We start from the raw sequence: 27222 nt of genomic DNA, 5'->3' as shown, positions 1-27222 counted from the left end.
CTTCCTCAGAATAATCTTGAAATCGTAAAATAAAATCCTGTAGGACCATCAATCAAATAACATGAAGACTAAAATAATTCTTCATGCAGCTTGGAAATCTTAAAACAGATACGCATATATCTGGAAAGAAGCCAGGGTCTCGGTCCTGCCTATCCTAATTGCAATTTCCATTTTCTAGTATAATTCATGATTTCTGCATGGCAGGAGGAGCTCCCTGACATGTCACCCTCAGAAGCTAGGCTAAGCAAAAAGGTTTGCTGTCTCTTTTCAGAAACAGCAAAGGCGTGTTCATTGTAGCATGTAAACATTTTATACTGAGTGAGTTCCATTTCTATCCATACTCATCACAAATGAGCATCACCAAAATACTCAAATGCATATTCACAGTGTACCTCCCAGATGCACTGTATGAAAAAAATCAGAGCTAAGCACAAGGCACAGATCCATTTCATTTAATTAGAGTTTCAAAGAAGCCTAAAGAAAAAGGTCTGTGTCTCTCTAAGTGTTCTGTTTCTGCATGAACATAGCTGTCTTGCATTGTCAGGTAGTTTGAAGAGAAAACAATTCCAAATGCAAAGCCTTTAAACTCTGAATGTTTAGCCCAGGTAATATTATCACAGACTGACAATAAAAGAAACCATCTTTCCCATTCCTATTCCAAATCTCATACCAGTGTCCACTTTTCCTTTCCAGTAAATTAATCAATGCTTCTGCATCAATCATTGCTGGAGTCCTGATTTAATGTCATGTCAGGAAGTCCTGCACTGCTCTCAGCACATCCCCTTGAGTATGCTCACTCCTTATTTTGATTCTCTTCTGTTTTATTTTCCAGCCCCTTTTCCCCGTTCAATCACTAAACTTTGTTTGCTATTATTCATCTTCAAGGACCCTCCCTGCTGCCAGGTCAGACTTCCCATGGCCCCACACCCATGCTATTCTTTTTCTTACCTTCTTATCTCTACTCATGCCATTGCCTTGCCTGCACTGTACCATACCTCTCTCCATATAGACAACAATTTCACATTTATTCCTTCCTACTGTCAACACATATTTACAGAGCACCTACTGTGTACTAGATGCTACAGACAACATTGACAAAACAGACAGAGATCCTTGCCTTCATATGGTTTATATTCTTGGAACAGGAGACAGATAAATTAACAATAAACCTTTCTTTAAAAATTGAGTAACTTATATAGAAAGTAAGATGATAAGTTCGGGAGGTGGTCAGGGAGAAAAAATAGAGCAGGGTTAGAAGGATAGGGAGGTACTCTTCTAAGAAAGCTCACTCCTCTGGTCTGAGGTACATAGTCTACAAGATAGAAGTCTATGCTGGTCCAACCATCTCACAATATCTCCGTGGCCACCTCTAAAACACTTCACCAGGCCTTTTTCTAAAATACTTCACCAGGCCTTTTTCTAAAATAAACCTGATTGCAGTTGAATAGGAAAAACAAAGTAGACATCAAATTTGATTTTCAAGTAGCACAGCAAACTCCAGTATACACATTGTTTCACGGAACACCTCTGTGTATTCACTGTGTGCCTTCCTTTGATAACCTATAGACTCTCCAAGTTGTGGATTCAGGAATGCTGCCTCTTTTGGAAATGCTTCAGATTTTGTTTTTCACAATTAAGATAGGACTTTTTTTATGATTATGAAAGTAATACATGCCTGCTATAGAAAAAAATCACCAATGTAGAAAGTTATAAAGAATAAAAATTTTACATAATTCCACCATAAGACATCCATGGTTAATATTTTGATGAACAGCTTTCCACAACTTTTTTTCTACTTACACATATAACAAAATTGTATTACACATGCTCTTTTATAACCAACTTTTTTCACTTAACTATAGACCTACAAAATGTTTTAGAGGAAACTGATGGCCATTAAAATATTAAAAGAAACAAGGAAGAATTCAGAGATCAAGGAAAGCAGAACTCACACATGACTGTCAGCTACCAGTTTGGAAAAAGGTAGAAGCCTACGAAGAACATGTCACCTCTAGTCTGAGCCAAAAGCCTTGCCGAGTAAAAACAAAACAAAAAAAATCACCAAGAAGACACTTTGATGAGAAAAGTAAATTTTTGTTAATCATTTTGGAAAGATAACAAGAACGTAGAGCACTGTTGCTCTTTGTGTACTGCCCTGTGCCCTCCTCCACGAAAGCTGAGTTTAGACAGTGCTGCATATGGAGACTTTTCTGAAAGGGACTCTGTGATATGTTATCATTGTAGTCAACGGATGTTGAATATCATCAGAGAGAAATCAATGTAAAAGACATCACATCTTCAGAATACAAGCTTTGTAACACAAGAAAAAGAAAGACCCTGGGCTTCTTTAAAACCTGGCCAGAAAACAAATATGTAAAAGGGTCCCTAGAGGCATCTGCAGCCTGGTTTCCCACAGAAAAAGAATCTGTTGAGTGCAGCAACATGTATATTTGCACTTGCTGCAACAAAATAACCTGTAAGAAAAAAAAAAAAAAAAGTCATTCTGAGTCTGTGGATGTGTGAAAACTGTACTTTAGATTTAGTTAGGACATGTACAGGGCCTCATGGAATATTTTTTGAAGTCTCAGAAGACATCCTCATCCAGTACATATGCACACATGTTCACAAATACATGTACAATAACATCTTTCCTGTTAAGGCTTGAAATGTTATCATTACAATTTCTTTGGCCCTCCTTTTCTCCTTCTCTATTGTTCTGGAAGTTACATGTTCTATTCATATTATGTTATAGTTACTTTGTAATTCTTAGAAATATATGTATGAAGTCTCAAAATTAATCAGTGTCACTTTGTTCTATCTGAACAACATGAGAGTCTTAGAATGCTTTAATTCTAGTCTCCCTCTCGCAATTTTCTATGTCGTTTTTGTTCAGTGTTTTAGTTGTATCTTGTTTTTAAATTCCTCAAAACTAGTATTATTTATTCATTTATTTATTTGTTTGTTTGTTTGTTTTGAGACAGTCTTGCTCTGTCGCCCAGGCTGGAGTGCAGTGACTTGATCTTGGCTCACTGCAAGTTCCACCTCCCAGGTTCACACCATTCCCCTGCCTCAGCCTCCTGAGTAGCTGGGACTACAGGCACCTGCCACCACGCTGGCTAATTTTTTGTATTTTTAGTAGAGACAGGGTTTCAGCGTGTTAGCCAGGATGGTGTCTATCTCCTGACCTCATGATCCGCCCACCTCAGCCTCCAAAAGTGCTGGGATTACAGGCGTGAGCCACTGTGCCCAGCCAAAAACTAGTATTATTTTTAACTGTATAAGAATTTAATATTACTATTACTTGCCAGAGACTTTGCTTCTTAAACTCTATTTGTTTCTTCTGGGTCTAATTTTCTTCTTGTTGAAAAAAATTGTTTAATTGTCCTTTTAATTAAAATTTATGAGTGGTAAGGTCTCTTCAGTTATTGAATATCTGAAAATATCTTCTTTATTCCTCCTGAACTATTAATGAACTCATAAATCTGGGTTGACTGTAATTTCTATTCAGCACATAACTCTATTATCTTTTGATATCTCTTGTTGCTTATGTGGAGTCAGCTGTCAGTCTAATTTGTCTTTCCTCTCTGGTGGGTTTTCAGATTTTTATCTTCATAGTTTCACTATTGAGTGTGGATTTTTTTAATGCTTGTGGTTTAATGATTTCCTTAAACTGAGGCAGCCTTTCCTCAATTCTAGAAATGTTCTTGTTGTTATTTTTATCCTCTTGCTCTTTTGTCATTCTCTCCTTCTGGATTTCCTGTTAGGACTATGTTGGAATTTCTTACACTAGCCTCCATGTCTCTTTACTTGTCTTTCCAATTTAACACCTTTTTATTTGTGAGCAATATCATGAGTGATTGTCTCATCCATTTTCCAATTCATTAATTTCATTATTTATAGCCGTTCTATTATTCAATCCATTTATTGAGTGTTTAATTACCTTAACATTATATTCTTGTATTAGTATTTTCCATTATTTTTCAAATCTGTTCTTTTTCAAATTTCTTGTTTTTCTTATAATTTCTATATCTTTCTATATCTCTTTGAGCACTTCAAAGTGCTCCTTTTAAAATCTGCTGCAGCTTCTTAAAAATCCTTGGTTATTGAAGTGCAAATATTCTCTCTAGTACGGTATTTCCTTTTATGGTTTGTAACATGTACCCTCATCCCATGAAGTGGGTGAGAAGCAGGAAGGTTGAAGTGTGTTCAATAGGAATCCCATGCTCTAGGTGTGAAAATATCCTAACATTTGCTGCTATCAGGCATTTTAATTTTCTCCAGTTCTGTTACAACATTTAAATTAGTTTCTTGAGGTCACTGTACCTAGTGGATGCTGTGAATTCTCACCCAACATAACCATGTGTCACTGGCCTGATGTTATAAATATTTGCAGGTGTCTATTTCCACCAAGGGCCTCAGGATACTGCTTTGATGTTTTCCCTGGTTTAGAGTCCCCAGTTTCTCTAACGGGAAGCTTTTCCTTACTCCAGGCTTTATGCAAGTAGTTCATCTCTAATTCTTCTCAAAGAACTCTGGAACTTGGGCTCATCTTCCCACGTGGGTTTTGAAGTTCCAAGACCCAGCCATAATGCTAATTTAAATTGTTCCTTGGTTTTTTGCTTCAATGCGTGCTCAGCATTCTGACCATATTGAAGATGGAGTTACTTTTATAGTTTCTAAATTTTCTAAAAGTTTTAAAAAAATGTTTGACATATTTTATTCAGCATTTCTGTGTCTGGATCTGGAGGGGCTTTTCTCTTAGACTTCCATGTCAGCCAGAACTCCCAACATCACTAAATTTAGTCTTTGTGATAGTTTATCACCCTCTCCTTTAAAGACAGGAAAATGTCAGAGAGAGGCAACCAATAAATTAGTAAAAGACATAGTTTAGATTACGTTGTACTTTGACAGACTGGGGCTGTCTGATGGTACTGAGCATCTAGACAAAGAAGAAATGCTAGAAAGAGGGAAGACATTATAGAAACAAGATGCTGAGAACACACACCAAAGGCCAATTTGTCCAAAGCTGCAGCCCTGACTGTGCCCTATGTATTTATATATAGATATAGATATACAGATGCAAATATAGATATGTAAGATATAACAATATAGAACATAAATTTTTATATTTATATATAAAATATATCCATATAAATAAGGATATATGTATCTATATATAACAATGTTTAAGTGGAGAGTAAATAAAATAAATGAACATAAAAAAGGATGACTGGAGATGATGAAACAGAGATCAAAGAAAACAAGTGTAATCTTTTTTTTTGGTAGTAATAAATTTCAGACCCCAAAAGAGGAAGAAAAATAATTTCCTTGAGAACAAAATCAGCCACTGTACCTCTCACCACAATTTGGATACATGTTTCCAATGGGAGTGTCCCTGAACTATAAATAATCATGACTAAAGATGTTGGTTCATGTCCATAATAGAGAATCTAAAATATATGGTACATATATCTACCTTTCTTTTTGTTAGAATCTAACAGATACAGTATCTATATCTACCTATCCATGTATCCATCATGGGTTTGAGAAGAAAGAAAGAGGGAGTAAGGAAGTGTTGCTCAACTTTTCAAATGAAATCTACATGCTTTAACTTGCTAATGATGTTCACCTCAAATGAAAGTTACTAAGTTCTACATTTTATGATCTAAGAAATACCTATCTAAAGCTCTACTTGCTCAAAGATTTCTCCTCCTACTGGCTTGCCAGAGTGCTTGAAATTTTCATCTTTCTCATGGCGTAAGGACTGTAGTCCTTTATTAAAATGCAAAGCTGTTGCCTGTAAATAGTAACATATAAACCACCAGCACCCATGAGTGGTTTTGAGCAACTGGGACCAGTCACCTTCTTGAGGCCTTAGATTCCTGAGAGAGTCAAAATAAATAATCTCTTAGGTCCCTCCTCTCACTAAGCGTTATTCTGTAGTTCTGTAATTCTGTGATATGATGATCTCACAGGCTGATGTTTTGATAGAGGATTAGGAGTCAAGGTGGATCAAGAGCCTTAAATGCCACTTAGGGAAGTTGGGTGGAGTGGAGGGGTGGTTACAGCCAAGATAGGCATAGCCACGAAGGCCCCTGGATCCAAAACAGCATCCCAAACAGGGAGGCAGAAAAGAGGATACCACTGAGGAGTTACACTTCATGGCTTTGCCCCTTGGATGGGCATGATGTTAACACATACATAACATGCCAGTTGTCCTTGGTCTCTTCTGTCACTGGCAGAGACCCTTTTAAAATGAAAGGCAATGTGAAATCAAATAAAGCACCTAAGAAAACCATGCCTGTGGGAGCTAGTTGCATACAAGGACCTCTTTAGGATATTGTTAACATTTCTGTCCCCCTCCCTCTCCTATAATTATCAGTGATTTGCCTTCAGCAGCAGTAAAGAACATAGTTTAACACAGTCATCCCAAGTTCTAAAAGAGCAATGCTTTGTATAAAGCCTATAAAGACCAGGCTTGCTGCTTAAAGACATTGAAACACGTTGAATGTGACACAGGGTAGCCACCTGTGTAGGTAGAGGAAGCAGCCCCATCTCCAGCATTGCGTGAGGGGTGGTTGCCACAAAAGAGAATGTTAAAATAAAACACCTTCGCTGGCTTACTCCTAATGCCCAAATTCCACCTTCAAACACCATCTTCTGTGTTAAATGCCACCTTCCATCTACCCTTCCATCTATTTCTCCAGGGGTGAGAAATGCTAGGTCTAGACTAATAGCTCGGGGAGTCCATTTATCAAGTCGATGATGAGTTTCATCTCAAAAATGGGTGTCTGGAAGAAAAGCATAATGGAAAGGAGAAAAGGGAAGAGAGAATGGGGCAGGGAATCACAGTATCATCAAAGAAAAGTAACTGTAATAACACCAGGGATAATAATCATTCTAACCATTCCAAAAAGGTGTTTATGTGTTAAATGCTTTACAATTTACCAAATGCTTTCACAGACATAATTTAACCTTTATGTTGATCATATGAAATAGATAAGAGACAGTTTTTTACTCACTTTACACTTGAGGTTTGGAGAACTAAAGGGTCTTGTCCCAGGCCACATCACTAATAAGCAGGTGGAAAACTAAAACTCGATGCCAGCTATTGACACCTGCATACACCACTTTGCTCTAAAGGTATCCACAAGGTCACAGTGACTCCGTAATAGAGGAGATTTGGGGAAGTTAACCACATGCTTTGCTGATCAGACTTTTCTAAACTCCTTGGGACCGTGGAAGGGGGGTCAGGCAATACTCTGAAAATCCAAGGCCTCATCTCACCAGCTTTCATGAGCTCCAGCTCTCATCCTTTCCTGTATTAGAACTGGCTTCCTCTTACTCAGTCCTCAGATGAAGAATAACTGGGGAAGGGGAGAGGGAGGGAGTGGCAAGCAGAAAGTCAATCACTGTAAGTTCTCCTACGGATATTAAACATTTGAGCCCTCTAGACTCTGGGTGTTGTTTCCTTAACACAAATGCTTCCCGATAGCTGGCTTTGTGTTTACTTTCTGTGGTGTTGCACCATGCCTGAGAGGCATCTACAGTTCAGCCACTACAACAATTACCTCACTTCATCTTTTCCTTCAGTGGCTGAGGACCTAAAGCTCATTTATATCCAGCCTGCTATAAAATCATAACGGATGACATATGTGATATAAGGGGCTCCAGAAAGGACTTAAAGCTCTAACAATACCTCTAGTCCCTGCTCCTTTGTGCCCTGTATTCCTGACAATTCTCTTATTAAAGCTTTGTTCCCTATTAAAATGTAATCCCCTCCCCTCCAATCAGACTTTAGTCCTCAGACACTGGCACTTGGGGGTAAATGATTTTTTTTTTCTTACAGCAGAGACTAGTATAGGGAAACAGGGTGGAGGAGGGCTCTCAAAGGGGCCCAGGGATGCAAGGTGAAAGGCCCGCCATGCTTCCCCTGATGCTGTATGCCAGCCTCCAGCTTGCACACAGCCCCCAGTGCAGGCAGCTTGGTTGCTGACCATCCATTTTCCTCTCAAATGCCCTCGTTCCTTATTTGAAAACAGCCCTCCTGTGTTGGCCTCTTTATCAACTCCCCTTTCAGCTACTACTTATTCTCACTTTCAAATTGATGATTGCCCCCCTTACTTTTGCACAGTGTTTGGGTGTTAGAAGAAAGAAAAACCAACCATAACCGAACATCCTTTAGAATCCATTCTCAGGTTCTTCTTGGCAGGTTATAAACTGTTGCTACTATAAGACATATCTTTAGGTTATACAAGCAGCAAGCAATGAAAAAAATCACACTCAACTCTGGGGAGAGATTTCCAATAGTTTTCACATTTCCTCATTGTCCCTGCACATCTCTAGCTCTCTTTAAGTACTATTGGGCTTACTCAGTCACTGACCTTGTCTAATCATATTGATTGTCAGCAATTGCAGTCTAATTGGAAAGCAAGTTGCTATGGTAATTCCTGTGTCTTCTGTCTTACATTTAAAGACACAATGATCCTAAAAGGGGGAAAATTGCTTGTGGTTGGTGACAGAGGAAAACATAATTAGATATGCAAATTATAAAACTAATGTATTCAAATGAATTCTGAAATCTCAACAAGGATTTGATGTAATAAATTGGTCCCCAGAATTTCCACCAAAGGCACATTTGGTCAGAAGGTATTCTTTTTCTCCAAATACTTATATTTTTAGGAAAAAATAAATAAAGACAACGTATCATGGACAAGCAGGAAGAGGGTGGCTATTCACAGCTGAAAACTGGGGATAGGATCCATAACACCAGGATACTGCACTGTGTACTTGAAGGAACACCAGCACAGGAGATGGCAGACCTGGATTCTGCTCCTCCTTCTATCTTTAACTTGCTGTGCGGCCTTGGGTAAATCACCTCGCTTTTCTGTGCCTTATTATTCTTCACTAGCAAATAAAGTGACAGCTTTTGTGTTTTTCATTTATTTCACCCATCAATAATCACTTACTGAGCACCTGCTATGTCCCAAGCTATTAGCAGGAAACATTGAAAGCCAGTCTTTCTTGTCACTATGTACTCCAAAGAGAGTACAATTTCTATTAAATTAGATGCTCCTTGAAGGCAGAAACTATGTTCTTTTGAATATGTATGAAGAGGCCTGCAAAGGAATTTGAGATTTGGCACCCAAAATACCAAAGTATTGTTAATTCCTGCTCCCTCCAACTAAATAAAAATTGAGAGCCTGCCAAGTGTGATTTGAGGCGCCTGGTATTATGGAGAACGTGACAGTTGCCACAGCTCCAGCACTCAGGGGCCTACAAACAGAAGTGCAGCTGGTGTGACAGCCTGACTATGATAAAATGCTCTGATAAAGGCAAAAGTAACGTGCTAGGCAAGCTCTGAGAAGGGAAAATGTCTTAATTCTGGAAGATTAGGAAAGGCTTCCTTGGAGAAAACATTAAACGTTGGGCCTTAAAATTGGAATGGTGTTTCTTTCCCACTCCACCAGTCAGGTGGGAGGGTAAAGTATATGTTTACTTGACTCAATATAAGGCAAAGGACTTCAAGCCCTGAGGATGTCATTTGTTCATTCAACACACATTTATGGAGTACCGGCTGGGTGCACAGACACAACCTATGAATATAACAAAGTCCATGACCCTAAGGGATTTACAGTCACTAGACTTGACGCTAGTAGAAAATAGTAACAATAATTATAAATATCATTCCTTTAGCACTTACTAAGCTTCAGATACTTAACATGTAACTATTTCATGAGGAATTCTCACAAAGTTTCATAAAGGTAAATACCATTATCCCCATTTCAAAGACAAGAAAACTGAGGCTCAGAGAGGCTAAACAACTTTGTCAGCTTCACACAGCTAGTAAGTGCTTATATAGATCTACAATGCTACCTCTGCTGCCTGGTTTATAACCTAGATGCCTCCTTCCCTGGAAGTAATAGCTTTAACCCATTGGTTCTACAGCTCCAGCAAGAAGACCCCTGGAACTACAGCGGATTAATGCATATGCACTCCTATCATCATACATCAAGAACATCTTAACCTAGATCAGCTCCATTATTAATTAGCCATGTAATTATAACTTCTTATACCTTTGTTACTTTATGTGTTGAAAAAAGGGAAGGGGGGCATGTGTAGGAAAATAAATCTAGGAGATGGCTGATAAAATCTCTTCCTTTGCTGATTACTCTGAAATTCTAATTTCAGAGTCATTGGAAAACCAAAACAAAATTTCTAAAAGGTGTCTAACAGGATCCTCATCACCTGAAATTATTTTAGTAAAGGACAAATGCATACTTCACAATTAAATTATGCACATCAATAGGGGTACAGAGGACCCCTTCAGAAGCTGCTAACATGAGGAATGAGATCTGGTTTCTCTTCTCCCTCCGCATAGAGCCAGCACCCTCCATCCTCAACAGGAGCCATTCCACCGTTTGTGCTGCTACTCTCTAAGTTTTTATTTAAACAAAGGGTCCCAAAGGTACAGGAGAGGCCAGAACATATACTGAACCAGGTTGTTGATCCCCAACATCTTGGGTGGCCTAACTGGCGAAATCACTAACATGAAAGATTCATGTTAAAAAATAATCCACTCTTCTTATTCTTCCCTAGAACGGTGGCATTTTTCTCTAGGCATTGGTAGTCTCATAAAATAGGAAGCATTTAAAAATCATTCCTTTTTCTTCACCTTGCAGGTCCCTTTGCTGTAAAAATATGGACAGTCTCAGGACCAACAGGAGACAAAGGAGGTGCAGGAGTAGGGCTTTTGCCTATAATTTGGGGGTAGAATGGGGGATAACTACTGTTCAGAAATAGATATAAAACCAGTTAAATATGGAGTCAGAGAATACAGACCCCTAAATTTCTGAATGGTTGCAAAGGGCAGGGTGGATAACAGCTTTGCATGCAGGGCACTTATAAGGGTACTACACTCAAGGTTTCCAAAGGGGAAAATAAGCCCATCAATGTGACTCAAATACAAAAGCAGCCAAATGTGAACTCCTTGTTGCTCCTTCACTGCGGCTCATAAAGGAAGCTCTTTCATGCCAAGATAAGAGTTAATGAGGTGTAAAATGGAGGGGCATAAAAAATAGAGTAATTATAAATTACAGAGTGAAAACAGAGGCTGGAAGCAGGAGGAAAGCCATTTAGGGAAGGGGGGGATTATGTTACAGGTATGGTATCAAAAAGGCACAATCGAACCCAGAGAGAATTATTAAGGATGGTTTTGGGTGCTCTGTGGTGGCAGCAGTGGACAGGACAGCCTCCAATAATACACACAGACACAGACACACACACACACACACTTGCTATTTCTTTAGCAAGAGGCTCAATACATATGTCAAGGAGGAAATCAACACTGGCTTACTGGCTTGTAGGGGGTATCAATGGAGCCCTCTTTAAGCTGACAATAAAACATATGTCTGTCTTCAAGAGAATAATGGCTCAAGGCCAGGGGTCCTTTCTCACACCTGTCCAGGCCTTCAAGTGGTAAATGCTCCTTGCTGGCTACACTGCTGCTGCTCCCTCATGGGTGCACCACAGAGCTACTCCCAAAGATGCAGTGCCGTAAGAAGGATGCCGCATGGAGCCCCACCTCACCCCAGCTTGTTAAAAATGAAAGCTGGCTGTCATAGAGGACTGCCAAAGATGAGGCTGGCTGCCTTTTAATAACAGAATCACAGAAATAATTAAAATCACAGAATTCCAGGGCTAACAGGGACCCTGGAGATCATTTGGATCAACAGTGTTGTTTTATGGATGAGGAACAAAGGCCCAGGGAAGGTAACTGATTTGACTCAAGGAGAGTGGTTAATTAGTGGCAGAGTCAGGACTAGAACCTAGGCCTCCTGACTCCAGTGAAATAATAAAAATAATAGTAAGCAGGACGACCTTTGCATAACACTATGTGCTTTTATCCTAGAGCATAACATGCATAACTACATTGAGTATAAAATGTACTGAGGGACAGAGGATCTTCACACATCTTAGAGAGGAAAATAGATCTCAGAAAGCTCCAGTGATTTGCCAAAGTGATGAAGGGCTTCCTTTGGCCCACTCAAGAGACCTTTCCTTATGCAGTTTTGCATTTCTGGAGCTTAGAGAGCTGGGGGTTCAAATTTCTTAACCTTAACACTCTCTCAGGCTATGTGTGCTAATGGATTTAGTAGTCCGCATTGTTAAACAGTTGTTCTTTCTAGCATGCTGAGTTTTGTTGTTGTTTTTTCATGAAACAGTTGAAAAAGGGAATAAAACAGACGAGGGCCCATAATTCAATAAACAGCAGCCATCATGTGTGCTCACAAGAGGCAAGGCAACTCAATCACAGGTAGTAAATACTGTGTCACTGAAGAAGAGTAGTTTCCAGCTAAGTTAGGTCAAATATAGATTTCGTTTTTAGGAAGACTTTTTGGTTATTTCTTTTATTCAAATTGGCCAAGCAATACTAATTAATCCATCAATAAGAATGTACTTAACACCTACTGTATGTACCCACTTCACCAGATGGTAGATGTAAAACTCTTACCCTGCCCTGATGTGAGGAACATTTGCTGAACAGGTACTCGCAACCACACAGGGTTCTAGACTCCTACCTTAGGTATCAGAGTAGGATAGATGACAACAGACTCCAAAATGACAGGGACTTTCAGAGCAAGTTTCTTTCTTTCTCATCGAGTAGTCCAGGTTGGTATTTCTCAGCATTTTATTTAAGACCCCAGGGCAAAAGCAGCTTTGCCATCTTCAGTTATGGTTTTCAAGGTTGTTCTGGGCACCTCCAACTAACAATTAAAAAGGAGACAGTGTATGGAGAAGCACAATGGTAGGTGAAGGACCAGGCCTGAAATAGCACATATCACTTTTGTTCACCTTCCACAGGAAGAGCTTTCTTCTCACAATGCGGCAACTAACAATAAGACTGGCCAGGAAATGTAGTCCAGCTCTACCCCCAGGAATAAGAGGAGGGAAACTGATTTTGGAGGACAGTTAGCAATCTATTCCATACCATATATTATCTCCATAATTCACACAAAAACCCTAACAGGTGGGTATAATTATCCCCATTAAAATAAATGTCATGAGTATTAATTGACTTGTCCAAGGTCACATGACTGGGCAATGATAAAGCTAGAATTTGAATCTAGGCCTGTCTGGCTTCCAGGTTCACGCTGCCACTCACACATGTGTGTCAACCAAGACAAATATGAGTCAGCAGGGCCCTAATGAGACAAAGCCATTAGTGAGATTACCCAGGCAGAGCATTTAGCACTGTGCCTGCTACACAGCAAACGTCTAATAAAGGTTAATTATTATCACTGTTATCATTATTCCCGCAGCCTTGAGTTACGCAACTCAAACTTACAAGTGTCCCTAACCTATGGACACTTTACTGTCCCTGTCTCTTGAGTGTCAAAGGCTACTCCAACCTCGCACCTCACTTTCTTTTGCCTCTGCCAAAGCTGTCAGGTCACATCAAACCCAAACGACCTGATCAACATGCCTTTCCTTTCTCTTCTACACAGCATATCCACTCCCTTACTACATACCAACTCCATGTCTTTCATCACTGGGAACTCAGTAAATTCCTGTTTAAGAAAGAAATTGACTACCTTTTTGAGCTTCCAATCTGATCTGGCTCTACCTCCAGAAAATCTTTGTCCTTCCTTCACTTATTTTTGGAGACAGAGTTTCGCTCTGTCACCCAGGCTGGAGTGCAGTGGTGCGATCTCAGCTCACTGCAACCTCTCCCTCCTGGGCTCAAGTGATACTCATGCCTCAGCCTCTTGAGCAGCTCCGACTACAGGCCTCCACCACCAAACCTGGCTAGTTTTTGTATTTTTAGTAGAGATGGGGTTTCACTATGTTGGCCAGGTTGGTCTGAAACTCCTGATGGCAAGTGATCGGCCCACCTCGGCCTCCCAAAGTACTGGGATTATAGGCGTGAGCCACTGTGCGCGGCCCTTCCTTCACTTTTTATCATCTTCTTTCAATTCCATTTGCTTTCCCAGATAATTATCCTATGCATGGCTCCCAAGCACAAGAACTAGCTGCACCCCTGTGTCCAGGTAGGGATAGACTCATAGGCCACCAGCTTCCACTTCACTATTTTCTCTACTCATCCCTTCATTCTTAGTCTTGCATATTATGTACATAAACTTAAATATTTCCCAAATATTAAGTAAATAATTGGTACACTTAATTTGTTTGGAAACAGATGACCCATGACCAACATCAAACCACTCCTGAGTCACCACATGACTGTTAAGAACGGTTGGTCTGGTGGAAATTGCAAAGCTGACAATGAGGGTAGGAAATAAAGGTAGGTTTGCAAGAAATACAGAAGAGAGTAATTGAGAGAATTTAAGATCTGTTTGCACACAAAATGGTGCAGAGAAGTCAGAGATGGTCTCAGAATAAAAAACTTAGGTTAGTCCAGTGGGCCAGTAGGGATATCAGAGGGAGCCGTTGGCTGGGGTTGTGACTGAGGAGGGGAAGAGAGTTGGGAGAGGAAAAGAATCAAGCTGCTCTAGACTGACTGTCTGTGATGGGTTCACAAAACATGTATCCCTCAGGTTGTTGCAGACAAGGATGCTGGTCTCAAGAGGGAAGCTCATTCTACAGGGGGCGTCAACAGGAAAGCTTGAGGGACACCAAGACAGGGTTAAGAAATGGTGACATTTAGAGACAGTGCATTGGGGGAAATATGGTGCATAGGGAAAAATAATAAAATGTATTGAATTGTTTACTCGGGTGTGTTGGGCACTTGCCATCCTGTCCTCCACTTCTGTTTACTCGGCACTCGCAACTTTTCATGCATATGAATAAACTGCAGATGTTTGTAAGATAAGGGCAGAACTATTTGCCATCTTATATCCTTCATATTTGCACAGAAAATGTACTAAATGGTGCTTATTATATGAGTTGCTGCTTGGAACTTTGACTTATGTGTGCTATTGGGGAAATTACTTAACTTCTGTGTGCCATCTTCATCTGTAAAAGGGGCTAAGGATGGCACTTAGCTCACAAGGTTGTTGCGAGGATTAAGCAAATTAATAAATGTGAAGCACTGAAAAATTGCCTGACACGTAAATGCTTAATAAACATTAACTATTATGACTGAGATTTTTAGTCCCTTTCCTCATCTGCTGAGATAAGCATGGGAAACATATTATATCAAATTTTAGATTAAAGTTTAAGGTAAAACTAAAAATGAACACAATAGTTTGTTGTTGATGTATTTGAAAGCAAGAGCATTTAATTCAAATTTCTGAATTAGGCTGAGCCACTGAAGGTACTTTTATCTCCGTCTCATTTTGGGGATATCTTTAGGATGACTCTAGCAAGAACTCATCTTGCCCATGAGAAGGAAGCAGATCTGGGAAGACAAGACATTCTCAGGCAAGTCAGGAAAGGATAGCACCACTGGCGGTCATCTGAGGAGGCAAAAGGAGTCCTTTGGCAACATCCTCATCACACCCTGACATGTCCCACCTTGAACTGACCCTCTCCTAAAGGGAAGAGCATACTTTTTAGGTTGTTATTTCAGTGGTGGAGACAATCCATGTTGAGGCACACACATGCTCTACCTAATCTCCTTTATGCAGCCAGCAGACCAGATAGCCAACCTTACTATAGGACTTAGAACGGGGCTGGGGTTCCGAATAGTAACATAGCCTGGTTTAAGTATTTAAATGATTCTATAGATGAGGTTAAGGGAACAACCTGAATTTCCCTAGGACCTATGTCAGTAGAGCTTTCCCTCAGCACAGTGGTTGACTGTCACAAGATCTCCCAGCTGCAGATGAATTTAGTCCCCAACTCCACAAAGAGAGGAAGGCAGGCTATCAGCAGGTATGTTGACATTAGAATTTACCATGTGCCAAGAATTGTACTTTCACAAATACCTTCTTTTTTAATTCCTTTGACAACCCTTTGAGGTAGTTATTATTCCCGTCTTATAGACGAGGAACTGAAGCTCAGAGAGACTCTCACAGGTGCCCACAGTTATTGAGCTAGGAGAAAATGGAAGCAGGACTCAAACTCAGGTCTCGACTTTATTGTAAAGTCTCTGGATCTAACATTAAGGGAATTCTAAAGGAGAGTGGAAGTGTGTATTTTGAGAGCTTTATGAACTTTTCTGGAACATATTTTCATGGGAATTTTCACCTGCCTTCTTATATATGATATATATGTATTATACATATTATAATTATATTATATGCATATTACATTTCAGTATCACAAGGTATACAACATATGTTACATATACAGTATGAATTATTATATGCACATACTCTGTCTTGTTATATTGAAAAGCAATATACCAAAAGTTTTATTTTTTCTAGTAACTAAAATGTACCCCATCAAATACAGATAGCACCAGTTAAGGAAAGCCTAGAATACTAGTCTCGCTGAGTTAGAGATGAGGATCCATTTTATTCATCTTTAGATTCCCGGCACTGATCTCAGTGCCTGAAATACACAAGCTTCTTAATCAAAATTCATTGAACATTTGTTGAATTAGTTCTCCACTCTCTTAAAGATTCACTCCAAGTTTTCCTCTAAGAAGCTTCCCTCCTGTGTGAATACACAATTTGATTTGCAAATACTCTGTTTACTGCAAGTTTTCAGGAACATGGCTTTATTGTACAAAAGCAAAGGTGGAAAATCTTTTATAATCTTTCAAAGATAATTCATTCATTCAGCAAACATTTGACTGGGAGCAGGAATATTAAGATAAAGGGCAATGTCACTGTCCTCCAGCAGTTCTTAGCCTAGTGAGGGAAACAAAGCAGAATGCAAACCCAATGCAATATGTAAGGGGCGGTAACAGAGGGTCTATGGAAATCCTTAACCACTGGGGACTCAGGAAAGGAAAACAGTCAACTAAATTTAGTTTGAGCTTATTAAAAACAAAAGAAAGAAATTTGATTCGGTGACTATTACAGATATTTTAATGCAATTTAATCTCAATTTACTGAGTTAGGGAGAAATATTTTGGATATATTAGAGAAAAATGCTCTGTGAAGAGAGAGGCAAGGGAGGAGGGAAAAGATGGGAAAGACCCAGAGGGGACTATATCACCTCTATCAGAAACAAAGTGAAAAAGAAGTTCCTGTGAGTTTTTGATGCTTATTCTTTTATTTTTATTTTTTATCTTATTCATTTCAGGGATATATTATTTACTCACCAAAATCTGGAGTTTAGGCACAATCTCGGCTCACTGCAAACTCCTCCTCCCAGGTTCAAGTGATTCTCCTGCCTCAACCTCCCGAGTAGCTGGGATTACAGGCGTGCACCACCATACCTGGCTAATTTTGTATTTTTAGTAGAGATGGGGTTTCACCATGTTGGTCAGGCTGCTCTCAAACTCCTGACCTCAAGTGATCCACCTGTCTTGGCCTCCCACAGTACTGGAATTACAAGTATAAGCCACTGCACCTGGCCCTTATTTTCATTTTTTAAAATTTTACTTTAAATTCTGGGATACATGATATGCAGAACATGCAGGTTGATTACATAGGTATACACGTGCCATCCTGTTCTCCAATTCATGTCATGGAAATCCAAGTGAGGCCTTTAACTACTGGTCACAGCTCTTCAGAGTTCTTTGTATCCAATAAACCAGTAACAATTCTACTCAGAATCAGTTTAGCACTTGACATATGAGTATCAGCTGTAACAGTGAACAAATTAATATGACTCTATAACAGGTTGAAACTTTATGCTGGAGCAGACCAAATTCAATATGCTCATTCGCTCCCTAAAGTCCGCAATATTGGAAAAAACCCTACACCCCACCCCTCCATCAAATGTACTTGTATATTTGAAGGAAAGGAATTTGATAATGGCTCTGAAACTCACACCAGAGAGAATGCCTTGATAATCCCCAGAACCTCATGCAAGCACATGTCCCTATCCTTCATACAAACATGGAATCTCATGTATAGACGGGCCCTTAAAAGTCATCTTCTCTAACCCCTGGTCAGATACTCAATGAACCCCTATAGTCACCAGTCCTCTCTCCTGTTTTATTTTCTATGGGTGTTTTGTCAGTTCAAGGACCTCATCTGATAGCCAGAGAAGGCCTAGGGAGAGAGCTGTGACCCAGAGAGGCACAGATAAAGGTATCCATATACTATACGTTCAGCAGACCAAATATTTGAATGTGTCACTTGCATGCTATACTCTGTTTTAGTAAAATTCCCTGGAACAAAATCCTAAGTCATAGACAAGCTAGGCTGGGCTGTCACCTGCTGGACTTAGACATGTTGCCTGCAGAAAAGGGGGTGAAATAATGCCACAAACTTCACTTCCTTCAGTTTAGCAGATGACTTTCATAGGCCTTAAGATTTCTTTTCCTTAGTCTACCCTTTGATCCATTCATTCATCCAGTAATCGTTTATAGAGCACTAACTACACATCAACTTATAACTAGATGCTAGAGATACAAAAACAGATGAATTAGACAATGACCAAAAAAAGCAATAACAAAACATGGTGGTGATTGCTTTAACTGAGAAATGGAAAAGATCTTGTGAGAAGCTAGACAATAGGAAAACTTCAATGCTGGTAGAGTAAAAGCAGGCTTTTCAGAGGGAATGCAGATTTTTCTAAACCAACTACTTCATTCCCCTGGAGCTCTTCTATCACACTCTGCATATCCACCTATGAATATGTACATTGGGGCAAAAAGTCTGATAGCATATTATTACTATTTCCCTAAAGGACCTTGCAATACAAAGTATGACAAGCACCCCGACTATTAGAAATGCAGGACTTCAGGCCCCACTCAAGACCTTCCCAATGAGAATCTGCATTCTAAAAAGATCTCCAGGTGATTCTCATGTGTGTTAACATTTGGGAAGCGCCATCCTAGAAGACAAGTAAAGGAGAGACTCATCTCTGAAAATTCTCTTCTACAGAGCTTCCGTGCTTGAGGATGAAGGCTCCTTGCACTGTTCTGGAAAAGACAAATGATCTCATCTATCCCCTTATTTTACAACAAAGAATCCAAGGTCCAGAGGGGTGCTCAATATGGCATGGGAGGCAGGGCGGGTAGAAGAAAGTGTGTGAGCCCTTCTTTTTTTTTTTTTTTTTTTTTTTTTTTTTTTGAGACGGAGTCTCGCTGTGTCACCCAGGCTGGAGTGCAGTGGCACAATCTCGGCTCACTGCAAGCTCCGCCTCCCGGGTTCACGCCATTCTCCTGCCTCAGCCTCCCGAGTAGCTGGGACTACAGGCGCCCACAACCGCGCCCGGCTAATTTTTTGTATTTTTAGTAGAGACGGGGTTTCACCGTGGTCTCGATATCCTGACCTTGTGATCCGCCCGCCTCGGCCTCCCAAAGTGCTGGGATTACAGGTGTGAGCCACCGCGCCCGGCCTGTCACAGTTGGTCCCTCACACAGGCGGGGCCATTTACTAATGTGGAGACCAAAATACCAACCTCGCAGGCATGTCAAAAGGATTACAGAGTATGTAGGTAAAGTGGCTGATAAACAGTAAACACCCAATAAATTATAATAGTAACAACTAGAGACAGAATTGGGTTAGATCGGACTAAGATGTCTAAATTTCTCAATGAAGGACTTTTCCATGACTGTACCCTGTTCACCTGCCCCCAACCCTTGTCAGCCCAAAGGCATTCCCCTACCCAACTCTAACACCCGGTACTGTCTTTGAAGTTGAGACCGTCAAATATGGACTACTTTCTGAAATCACTGATTTAGAAGCGTTTCTTTACTTTGTTTGTTCTAATAATTTCTAGTTCTTTTTGAAAAACAAATCCAGATAAGGGAATTCTCAATATGTGAATTTCGGCAAGGACATAATATCTCTACGAGTGGTGACCAAATGTACTGCTAACTGCTAGTGAACCTGGAAATAGCTTTTGGAGGAGATGGCCTTATTTGCATTTGAGCCCTTCCTATCAGCTAGCCTTTTCCTGAATTCCTTATTCTCTACCTGTGCCATTCTTTCACTCTACTGCATTCAAATAAATGCCTTCTTCTTCCATCCCTTTCCCCCTTCTTCTCAATTCTGTACCTCCCAGATGTCCCTGTACTTATGCGACACAGAGTGAAATAATAAATGGCCAATAGCCAGCATGATGTTCATTCTCTCTCTCTCTCTCTCTCTGTCTCTATGTGTACATATATGTATATATGCATGTATGTAGATATACACATATACATATATAAGTAGAATATAGATAATATATACATATATACACATATATACATAGAATATAGATAAGGGTGGGGTATGTGTTTTTCTAAATATGTATATACATATATATACACATAAGTATATATATACACGTATATGTGTGTGTATATATAATACATATTTAGAAAAACACATACCCCACCCTTATCTATGTTCAACTGTGCAAATGGTGAGGACTTTAATTTACCAAATAAATCATGAAAGATGTTATTATGGAATAAGAGGAGCTCTTCTCACAAAATGTCTCCTCATTCATGGGGGCTTCTGAGAAATGGCCCTGCCCCCACTGGGTTAACAAGCCACAGATGTCACCAGCCCCCGGTCACAGATACACCAGTCACAGATGCAACAGCAGACTGCTGCTGCTCACAGTCACACTTTCCCTCCCCCATGGGCCTTCTTTTTTTGCCTCCCCTCCAGGCCTTTCTCTAGATCAAGAGCCTTTCTAGAACTCTTCCGCTAAATCCTAGGCCAGCAGACAGCTCTTCTACCTCAGCCAATTTGAATGCATGCCGCCTGTGAGATTTCCTGAGACACTCTCAGCTGCCGCATTAAAACTGCATAAGAGTCTTCCTCAGGAGGCCTAATAATAGCACATTTCATCTGTGAAATACTTTATAAATATTAACTGATTAAGCTGCCCTCTCTCCTCACAACCTCTGGGCTTCTGCCTAGTGGACTTCATTCTATTCTGCCCTCAAATTACTCTGGGAGAAAAAAACACTGAGACTTGAGGAATCTTTTCTGTGTATTCTAAGCCAAGACATCATTAATGGCCATGGCCATGCAACAACCTCCACCTAAGTAATGGCATGGAGTGGAAAGGGATTTAAATCTATGTTTATTTTATTATTTTTCTTAATTTTTAAGTTCCAGGGTACATGTGCAGGATGTGCAGGTTTGTTACACAGGCAAATGTGTGTCATGGTGGTTTGCTGCACTTATCAACCCATCACCTAGGTATTAAGGCCAGCATGCATTAGCTATTTTTCCTAATACTCTCCCTTCCTCAACCCTACCCCCTGACAGGCCCCAGTGTGTGTTGTTCCCCTCCCTGTGTCCATGTGTTCTCATTGTTCAGCTCCCACTTGTAAGTGAGAATATGCGGTGTTTGGCTTTCTGTTCCTACATTAGACATTCATGGGACCAACAAACATATGTTTCTTTTAAAAGAGACTGGATTGAGGTCCTCATCTCCCAAAGCCCAATTAGCAGAGAGAAAACAACTCCACGATCTAGGGCAGTGTCGCTGAACTACAGCCAATGGGTCAAATCCAGCCTGACACCTGTTTTTATGGATAAAGTTTTATTGGAACACAGTCAGGCTAATTCATTCATGTGTTACCTTTGGTTACATTTGGGCTACAATGTCAGTTGAGCAGTTGTGATAGAGACCAAATAACCACAGCAAGGGCAAAAAAATATTTACTATCGAGCCCTGTAAAAAAAAAAAAAAAAAAAAAAAAAAAGTTTACTGACCCGTGGTCTAGGGAACTTAAATTTTGTTCTCATTCTGTATTATTTCCTAAATATCTTTAAGCAAATCTCTTCCTTCCTGGACCTCATTTTCTACATCTATAGACTGGATAATCTCCAAGGTGAACCATGGCCTTCAACTTATTCTCCCATTGTTCTTTAAGTTTCAGCCTCCAGTATGTTAGTTTTGTCTCATTACTACAGCTGACTTCTTTGACGGTAGGAAAGGAGTTTTTTGTGTCTCATGAATCCTCCCAGGCACAAGGCTCTATCCTGAGCCCTAAAAATATTCAAGGAGTGTAACTGAACTGTCTTGACTTATATATATACTTATTTTTTTTTTCTCCACAGAGAGATCTCTCAGAATGATGTCTTGGAGGTGATAGAGGCAGATGTGTTCTCCAGCCTTCCCAAATTACACGAAATGTAAGCAAGAAGCCTGGGGATTTGCTCATGGCCATTCTCGGAAAAAAAAAAACCCTTAAAGTTCTTCTATATTCCTGAGAATATATTCCATGAATATATTCTATATTCCTCAGATCCCTAGATTGTCATTTTAAGATGTCCAAATCAGCCTAAAAGTCACTGTAACATGTCTCTGTCTGGTGATCCAGGCACCAGCTCAGAGGCTAGTCTCAACCTGTTGCCTGCCTGTCATCATTTTGCATCATAGACTCAAGAACTTTGCCCAGTAGCTATGTGCAAGCACCTCCATGTCATCCTTCCATTTAAAGTTATTCTAGTTAAAGCCCCAAATAAGTCCCACATGATGTAATTGAAGTTGGTTAGTCCTGGTCTGACTACTAGCCTATAGCATATATTTACCATGAAACCTTAGCCAAGACAGGTAACTATCTGAGACTTAGTTTTCTCATCTGTAAAACCGGAATAATAAAATTACATATATCATAGGATTACTGTGATGAATAAAGGAGATGATAAATGCCAATTAAATCTAGCATATGAACTGGCCTAGAGTGAGTATGTTATAATGATCCTTGGTTCCTCTGCTACTTCAGCCAAATTTACTTTCTCTTGTTGATGTTCCAGTTTTACATAATAGCACTGCTCACACAGATCCACTTCTGTTTCATACCAGTTTAAAATTACTATAAATTAATTCATAGAATCATAGAATGTCAAAGCCAGTAGAGACAAAAACTGGTCAACAATTTTTCAAAATATATTCTGTATATCACTAAAAACTCAGGAAATTATTAGGTATTTTTTAAAAAGGTCAAATAAGATTAGGAAATATTAGGTAAATAAGATTAGGAAATATTAGGTCAATAAAATTACATAGATTTGCTTATTATAGGAAAATTTTTCAGAGTCTATAATATGCTAATATGCATTTAGAATCTCCAAGAAAGATACTGTATAAGTGTTTGTCAACTAACATCACTGGAAAGTTTTCTTAGAGACTGTCGATTACCATCTCACAAAATTCCCATGGAACACATTTAGCAAAGCCAATGAACTACCTCCTAATTTTACAGATGAAGAAGGAAAGGCACAGAGAATTTGTAAGACTTCTCTAAGGTCACCTGGCCAAATCCACATGCAAATAAGAACTTGAACATTAATATTTTGACTCTTTTTTATCTTTTTAACAAGGATGAATTTTGTTTTTAGCATTTGCCAAGTATCAGTAGGGGACAAATACACACACACACATGTGTGTGTGTGCACGGGCGTGTGTGTGAATTTCTTTAGGAATGACACTCAGTCTGTTCATTTGGCAATCCCCCCTCTCCCTTTTACTTCCTTCTACCCACTCTGCCTCCCATCTTCATTTTTCCTCATTGCCTCTGCGCTCAATGTTCACCCTCCCCCTCTCCATTACCTTCATGCTTCTTCCTTTCTTCTCTTTCTGCTTGGCCTAGTTGGGAAGAACTCACAGAGATTATCAGAGAAATGAACCAAAGGGCAGCCAGCCCTCTGGGCAAGGTCAAACAGGCATCCCTTGATACATTTCAATGGACAGTGAAGGTAATGGTTTGGGTCTTTCATCTCTTCCTTGCATGAAGAGGTGCTCACCTCCATGTAGCACTGACTGTACTTAAAATGATTAATTGCCTGGTACTTAGATCTGGGTAGCTACAGGTTACAGCAACATAAAAGCTAATGAAACAGGGAGGAAGTAATTAACAGAGAGCATCTCTGCAAATACACATTGATCCAGCAAGACAAGGAAAGGGCAGGCTCTCTGTGTTGGAATCCAAATGTGAACATGCTCACTTCCAGACTGTTGATCAAGACACAGCACAGGCCAACACAGAGCAGAAGTCACTGCTTTCCATGAGCTCTGAGTGAGCAGCCTCAGTCTACTACATAAAGGGAATCAGTGGCCATTCCCAGCTACTGTATGCTTGGATTTCATGGTTAAAAGCAAAAAGATATCGATTGTTTTTCTCCCAACTTTCTTTTTCTTTGCCATTTCACTCTCTTTTCCTCCAATATCTTTTGGCCCCTCAGTCTTTTTCCTTTTCTTCTTTTCACCTCTTTTCCATTTTTCATTGCTCTTTTTCATTACTTTCATTCCTTTTTCTCTTGCCTCCTGACCAGACAAAAGCTCATTTCCCCAGTCTCATTCCTAACCTCTCAGCCTCTTCCAACCCTGGGAGATTCTTACTGGTTAAAGATGCAGCTCTGCTCAGGGTGACGAGAACTCACCCAGCCAATGCTGTGTTTGCCTCCAGTGGACAGGGCCCAGGTAATGAGAATGAAGCAGTGGGGAGACAGGGTTAATATTTAGTTTGCACAGCTTAGTGTAATAAAAGGCACTGCATGCTCCCTCAGTATTTATTGAAATGGATGGATGGATGGATGGATGGATGAATAGATGGGTGGATGAGTGGATACAATTAATGATTTATTATTTTACTCTGTAAAATGTGAAAAATACTACAGCATTCCTTACCATCAAGATCACTAGTATGTTTTTTCATCTTTTACAGTAGAATTGAAAAGGCCAACAACCTGCTCAACATCAACCCTGAGGCCTTCCAGAACCTTCCCAACCTTCGATATCTGTAAGAACTCATGTACTTTGGTACCCCCACTATGATTAAACTGTGCAACCCTATTTTACCAAAAGGCCCACTTGATACTCTGGGGAGCAATTACTTTTGATCAAGGATGGTGGTGGGGGGCAGAAGTGGAGGTGGAGAGATACTTGGTGATGCATTTTAGTTTAGTTGAATGAGCAAATTCTGCTAATATAATTGTTTTTTGTTTTCATTTGCAAAAACAGACATAAGAAATGCCATTTGCATTAATGGGACTGTCACTTGAACCTCTTACAGAACTCAGTCATAATTTAGTGTTAATGAGATGCAATCAAAATTTCTGCTAGCATTTAGCTTGTGACCTTGACTTCAAAGCCATTGTCTCTCTTGTTCTGCATATATGCATTTTTCCCTTGATAAATTACAGCATTTTATTTTGTTTATTTTGTGTGTTTTGGTTAATAACTTAACGTGATATTTTATCAGCAGAGACTCCTAGTGTTTCAGCTCTATCTTTTGGGCCTGCCCCTATCAGCAAAAGCACTGCTTCCTCCACTCAAATGGCTTTCAGATTAGCTGAGTGCTTGACAGAGTCATGAGTGTTATAATAGGACCCCAAAAAATAACAGATAAGAATTTGGTCTCTGGAGTTAAACTTTCTGGGTTTATTTACTAGCTACTGATCACAGGTCGGGACTTAACCTCGCATATTTCCTCATCAAGAGAATGGAAATAACAATGCTTGCATATCTGTTATCTATTAGCATCATAATCATACAAAACCAACCACTTCCCAAAGATAGAGGCTTAAAGCAACAACTATTTATCATTTTTTATCTGTCTGTGAGTTGATCAGTGGAATGGTTCTGCTGAACTGGACTATGTCTGCCCGACCTCAGCTAAGCTCATTCATACATCTATTGTTAATTGGCAGGTCAACTGGAGGTTGGCCACTCCAGATGGTCTCAACTGGGATGACTCAGCCTTCCTCCAAGAGACACTCATTTCTAGCAGGGTAGCATAGTAGGCTTGTTTTCATGGTAATCCCACAGTTCTAAGAGAGACAGCTGAAGATTGCAAGCATCTTAAGGCCAAGATCCTGAATTAGCACACCATCTCTTCTGATGCATTCTATTGGCCAAAACAATTCACTGAATCATCCGGATTCAAAAGGTGAAGATGCTACTTCTTGATGGGAAAAGCTGCAAAGTCACAGCACAAGGGATAGAGAAGGATACACAATTGAAGCCACTTTTGCAATCAGTTTAAAATATTTAAACATTTTTGCCCTAGGCCTCTGATAGTAGATGCTCACTAAATATTAGCTATTAATGATATTGTGATTCTGTGCCTAAATTTTCATTCATAAGAACTGGACTTAACAGGGATAAGAAGAAACACTGGGCCATGATGTGCCTTAGCTCTCTGAGTGACAACTGAGGGAATAAAAGACTTAATAGAGGACAGTCCGTATGACCTGGAACTTCTGCTCTCTGATAGGTACCCAAGAAAGGGTCTGAAAAAGAAATAAGGTCATCTGCCTCTGAGTTACTGTCAGAGGTAGGCTGGCTTCATGGGCACACAAGTGCATTGTATAGGGCTTTGTGCTCAGGAGGGCCCCCACACTCAGAGGACTGCTGGGTTTCATTCTCTGCTGTCACCATCTTGAAATACTTAAACAAGAGGCTCTGCATTTTCATTTATACTGTATCCCACAAATTATGTAGCCAGTCCTGCTTAGAGGTTAGTGTTATGAGCTCTTCTACTTTCAGGTTTGGGAGTCTTGATCTCCAAGTTGATCAATTTCCTTAGGGACAGAATCTGTGCTATGTTCTCTGCAGAGGCTAACATGACTAGGCACATAGCAGTGGAGGAAATACGTGATAACAGAAAAGGCACGAACCTCAGAATCAGAAAATCTAGGGATTCATCCTGACTCCATCATTCAATAGTTGAGAAATCTTGGGCCAATCACTGGACTTCTGAGAGACACACATGGCTTATATGAGCCTCAAACAAGATTTAGATATGAAAATATTTTGTCAACTACGAAGTGCTCAAAAACATTAATAAATGTATTTGTAGAATAATTATTTCTGGTTGAATACTCAACGTCTACCAGCCCATCCTCAGGAAAATTCTAGTAAGTGTTGAATAATTATGCTGACGATTAAGACTTTCAGCTTTTACCTACAAGTGCTTGGCATGGGTTCAAAAAGAGAAAGTTGGAGCATGCCTTTGCATTTAAATGAACAGAATGGAAAAGAAACTATATATGAAAAGCTATGATTTCAGAAGGACTGGAATCCAAATAGAACATTGATATTTATTAGCTAGCTGGTTAATTACTTTCTCTAAACCTCAGTTTCCTTATCTATAAATCGAGTGGGTGTAAAAACCAAATAAGATTGTGCCTTTAATAAAAAATCACTTTGCAAATTTTTTTTGTATAAAAACTATAAAGAACTATAGAAATATAAAATTATTAGTGCCTGTTACCCTTCATTCTTTCTTCCTTTCTC

General features: G+C 39.7%; 1 protein-coding gene and 1 long non-coding RNA gene across 3 annotated transcripts in view; one reads left to right on the top strand and one right to left on the bottom strand.

The window, feature by feature from the left end:
* FSHR (follicle stimulating hormone receptor) overlaps positions 1-27222 on the top strand; it is a 192910-nt gene that overhangs the window by 114625 nt on the left and 51063 nt on the right. The window contains exons 3-4 of the mRNA XM_003908645.5: positions 22041-22115; positions 24650-24724. Of these exons, the coding sequence (XP_003908694.3) occupies positions 22041-22115; positions 24650-24724 (150 nt within the window). The remainder of the gene's footprint in view (positions 1-22040; positions 22116-24649; positions 24725-27222) is intronic.
* The window catches only part of LOC103876938, a 29689-nt gene continuing 4465 nt past the window's right edge, over positions 1999-27222 (bottom strand). Inside the window, exon 3 of one of the 2 annotated variants that reach the window (XR_001894099.3) lies at positions 1999-2474. This is a non-coding gene — a long non-coding RNA (uncharacterized LOC103876938). Of the gene's footprint in view, positions 2475-21247; positions 21652-27222 lie in introns of those variants that run through there. The other variant, XR_001894098.3, reaches the window with a different exon arrangement.

This window comes from Papio anubis, chromosome 14 (genome assembly GCF_008728515.1).
Source record: "Papio anubis isolate 15944 chromosome 14, Panubis1.0, whole genome shotgun sequence".
NCBI lineage: Eukaryota > Metazoa > Chordata > Mammalia > Primates > Cercopithecidae > Papio > Papio anubis.
Note: the sequence above shows the minus strand (reverse complement) of the source record. Positions and strands in the feature narration are given on the sequence as shown.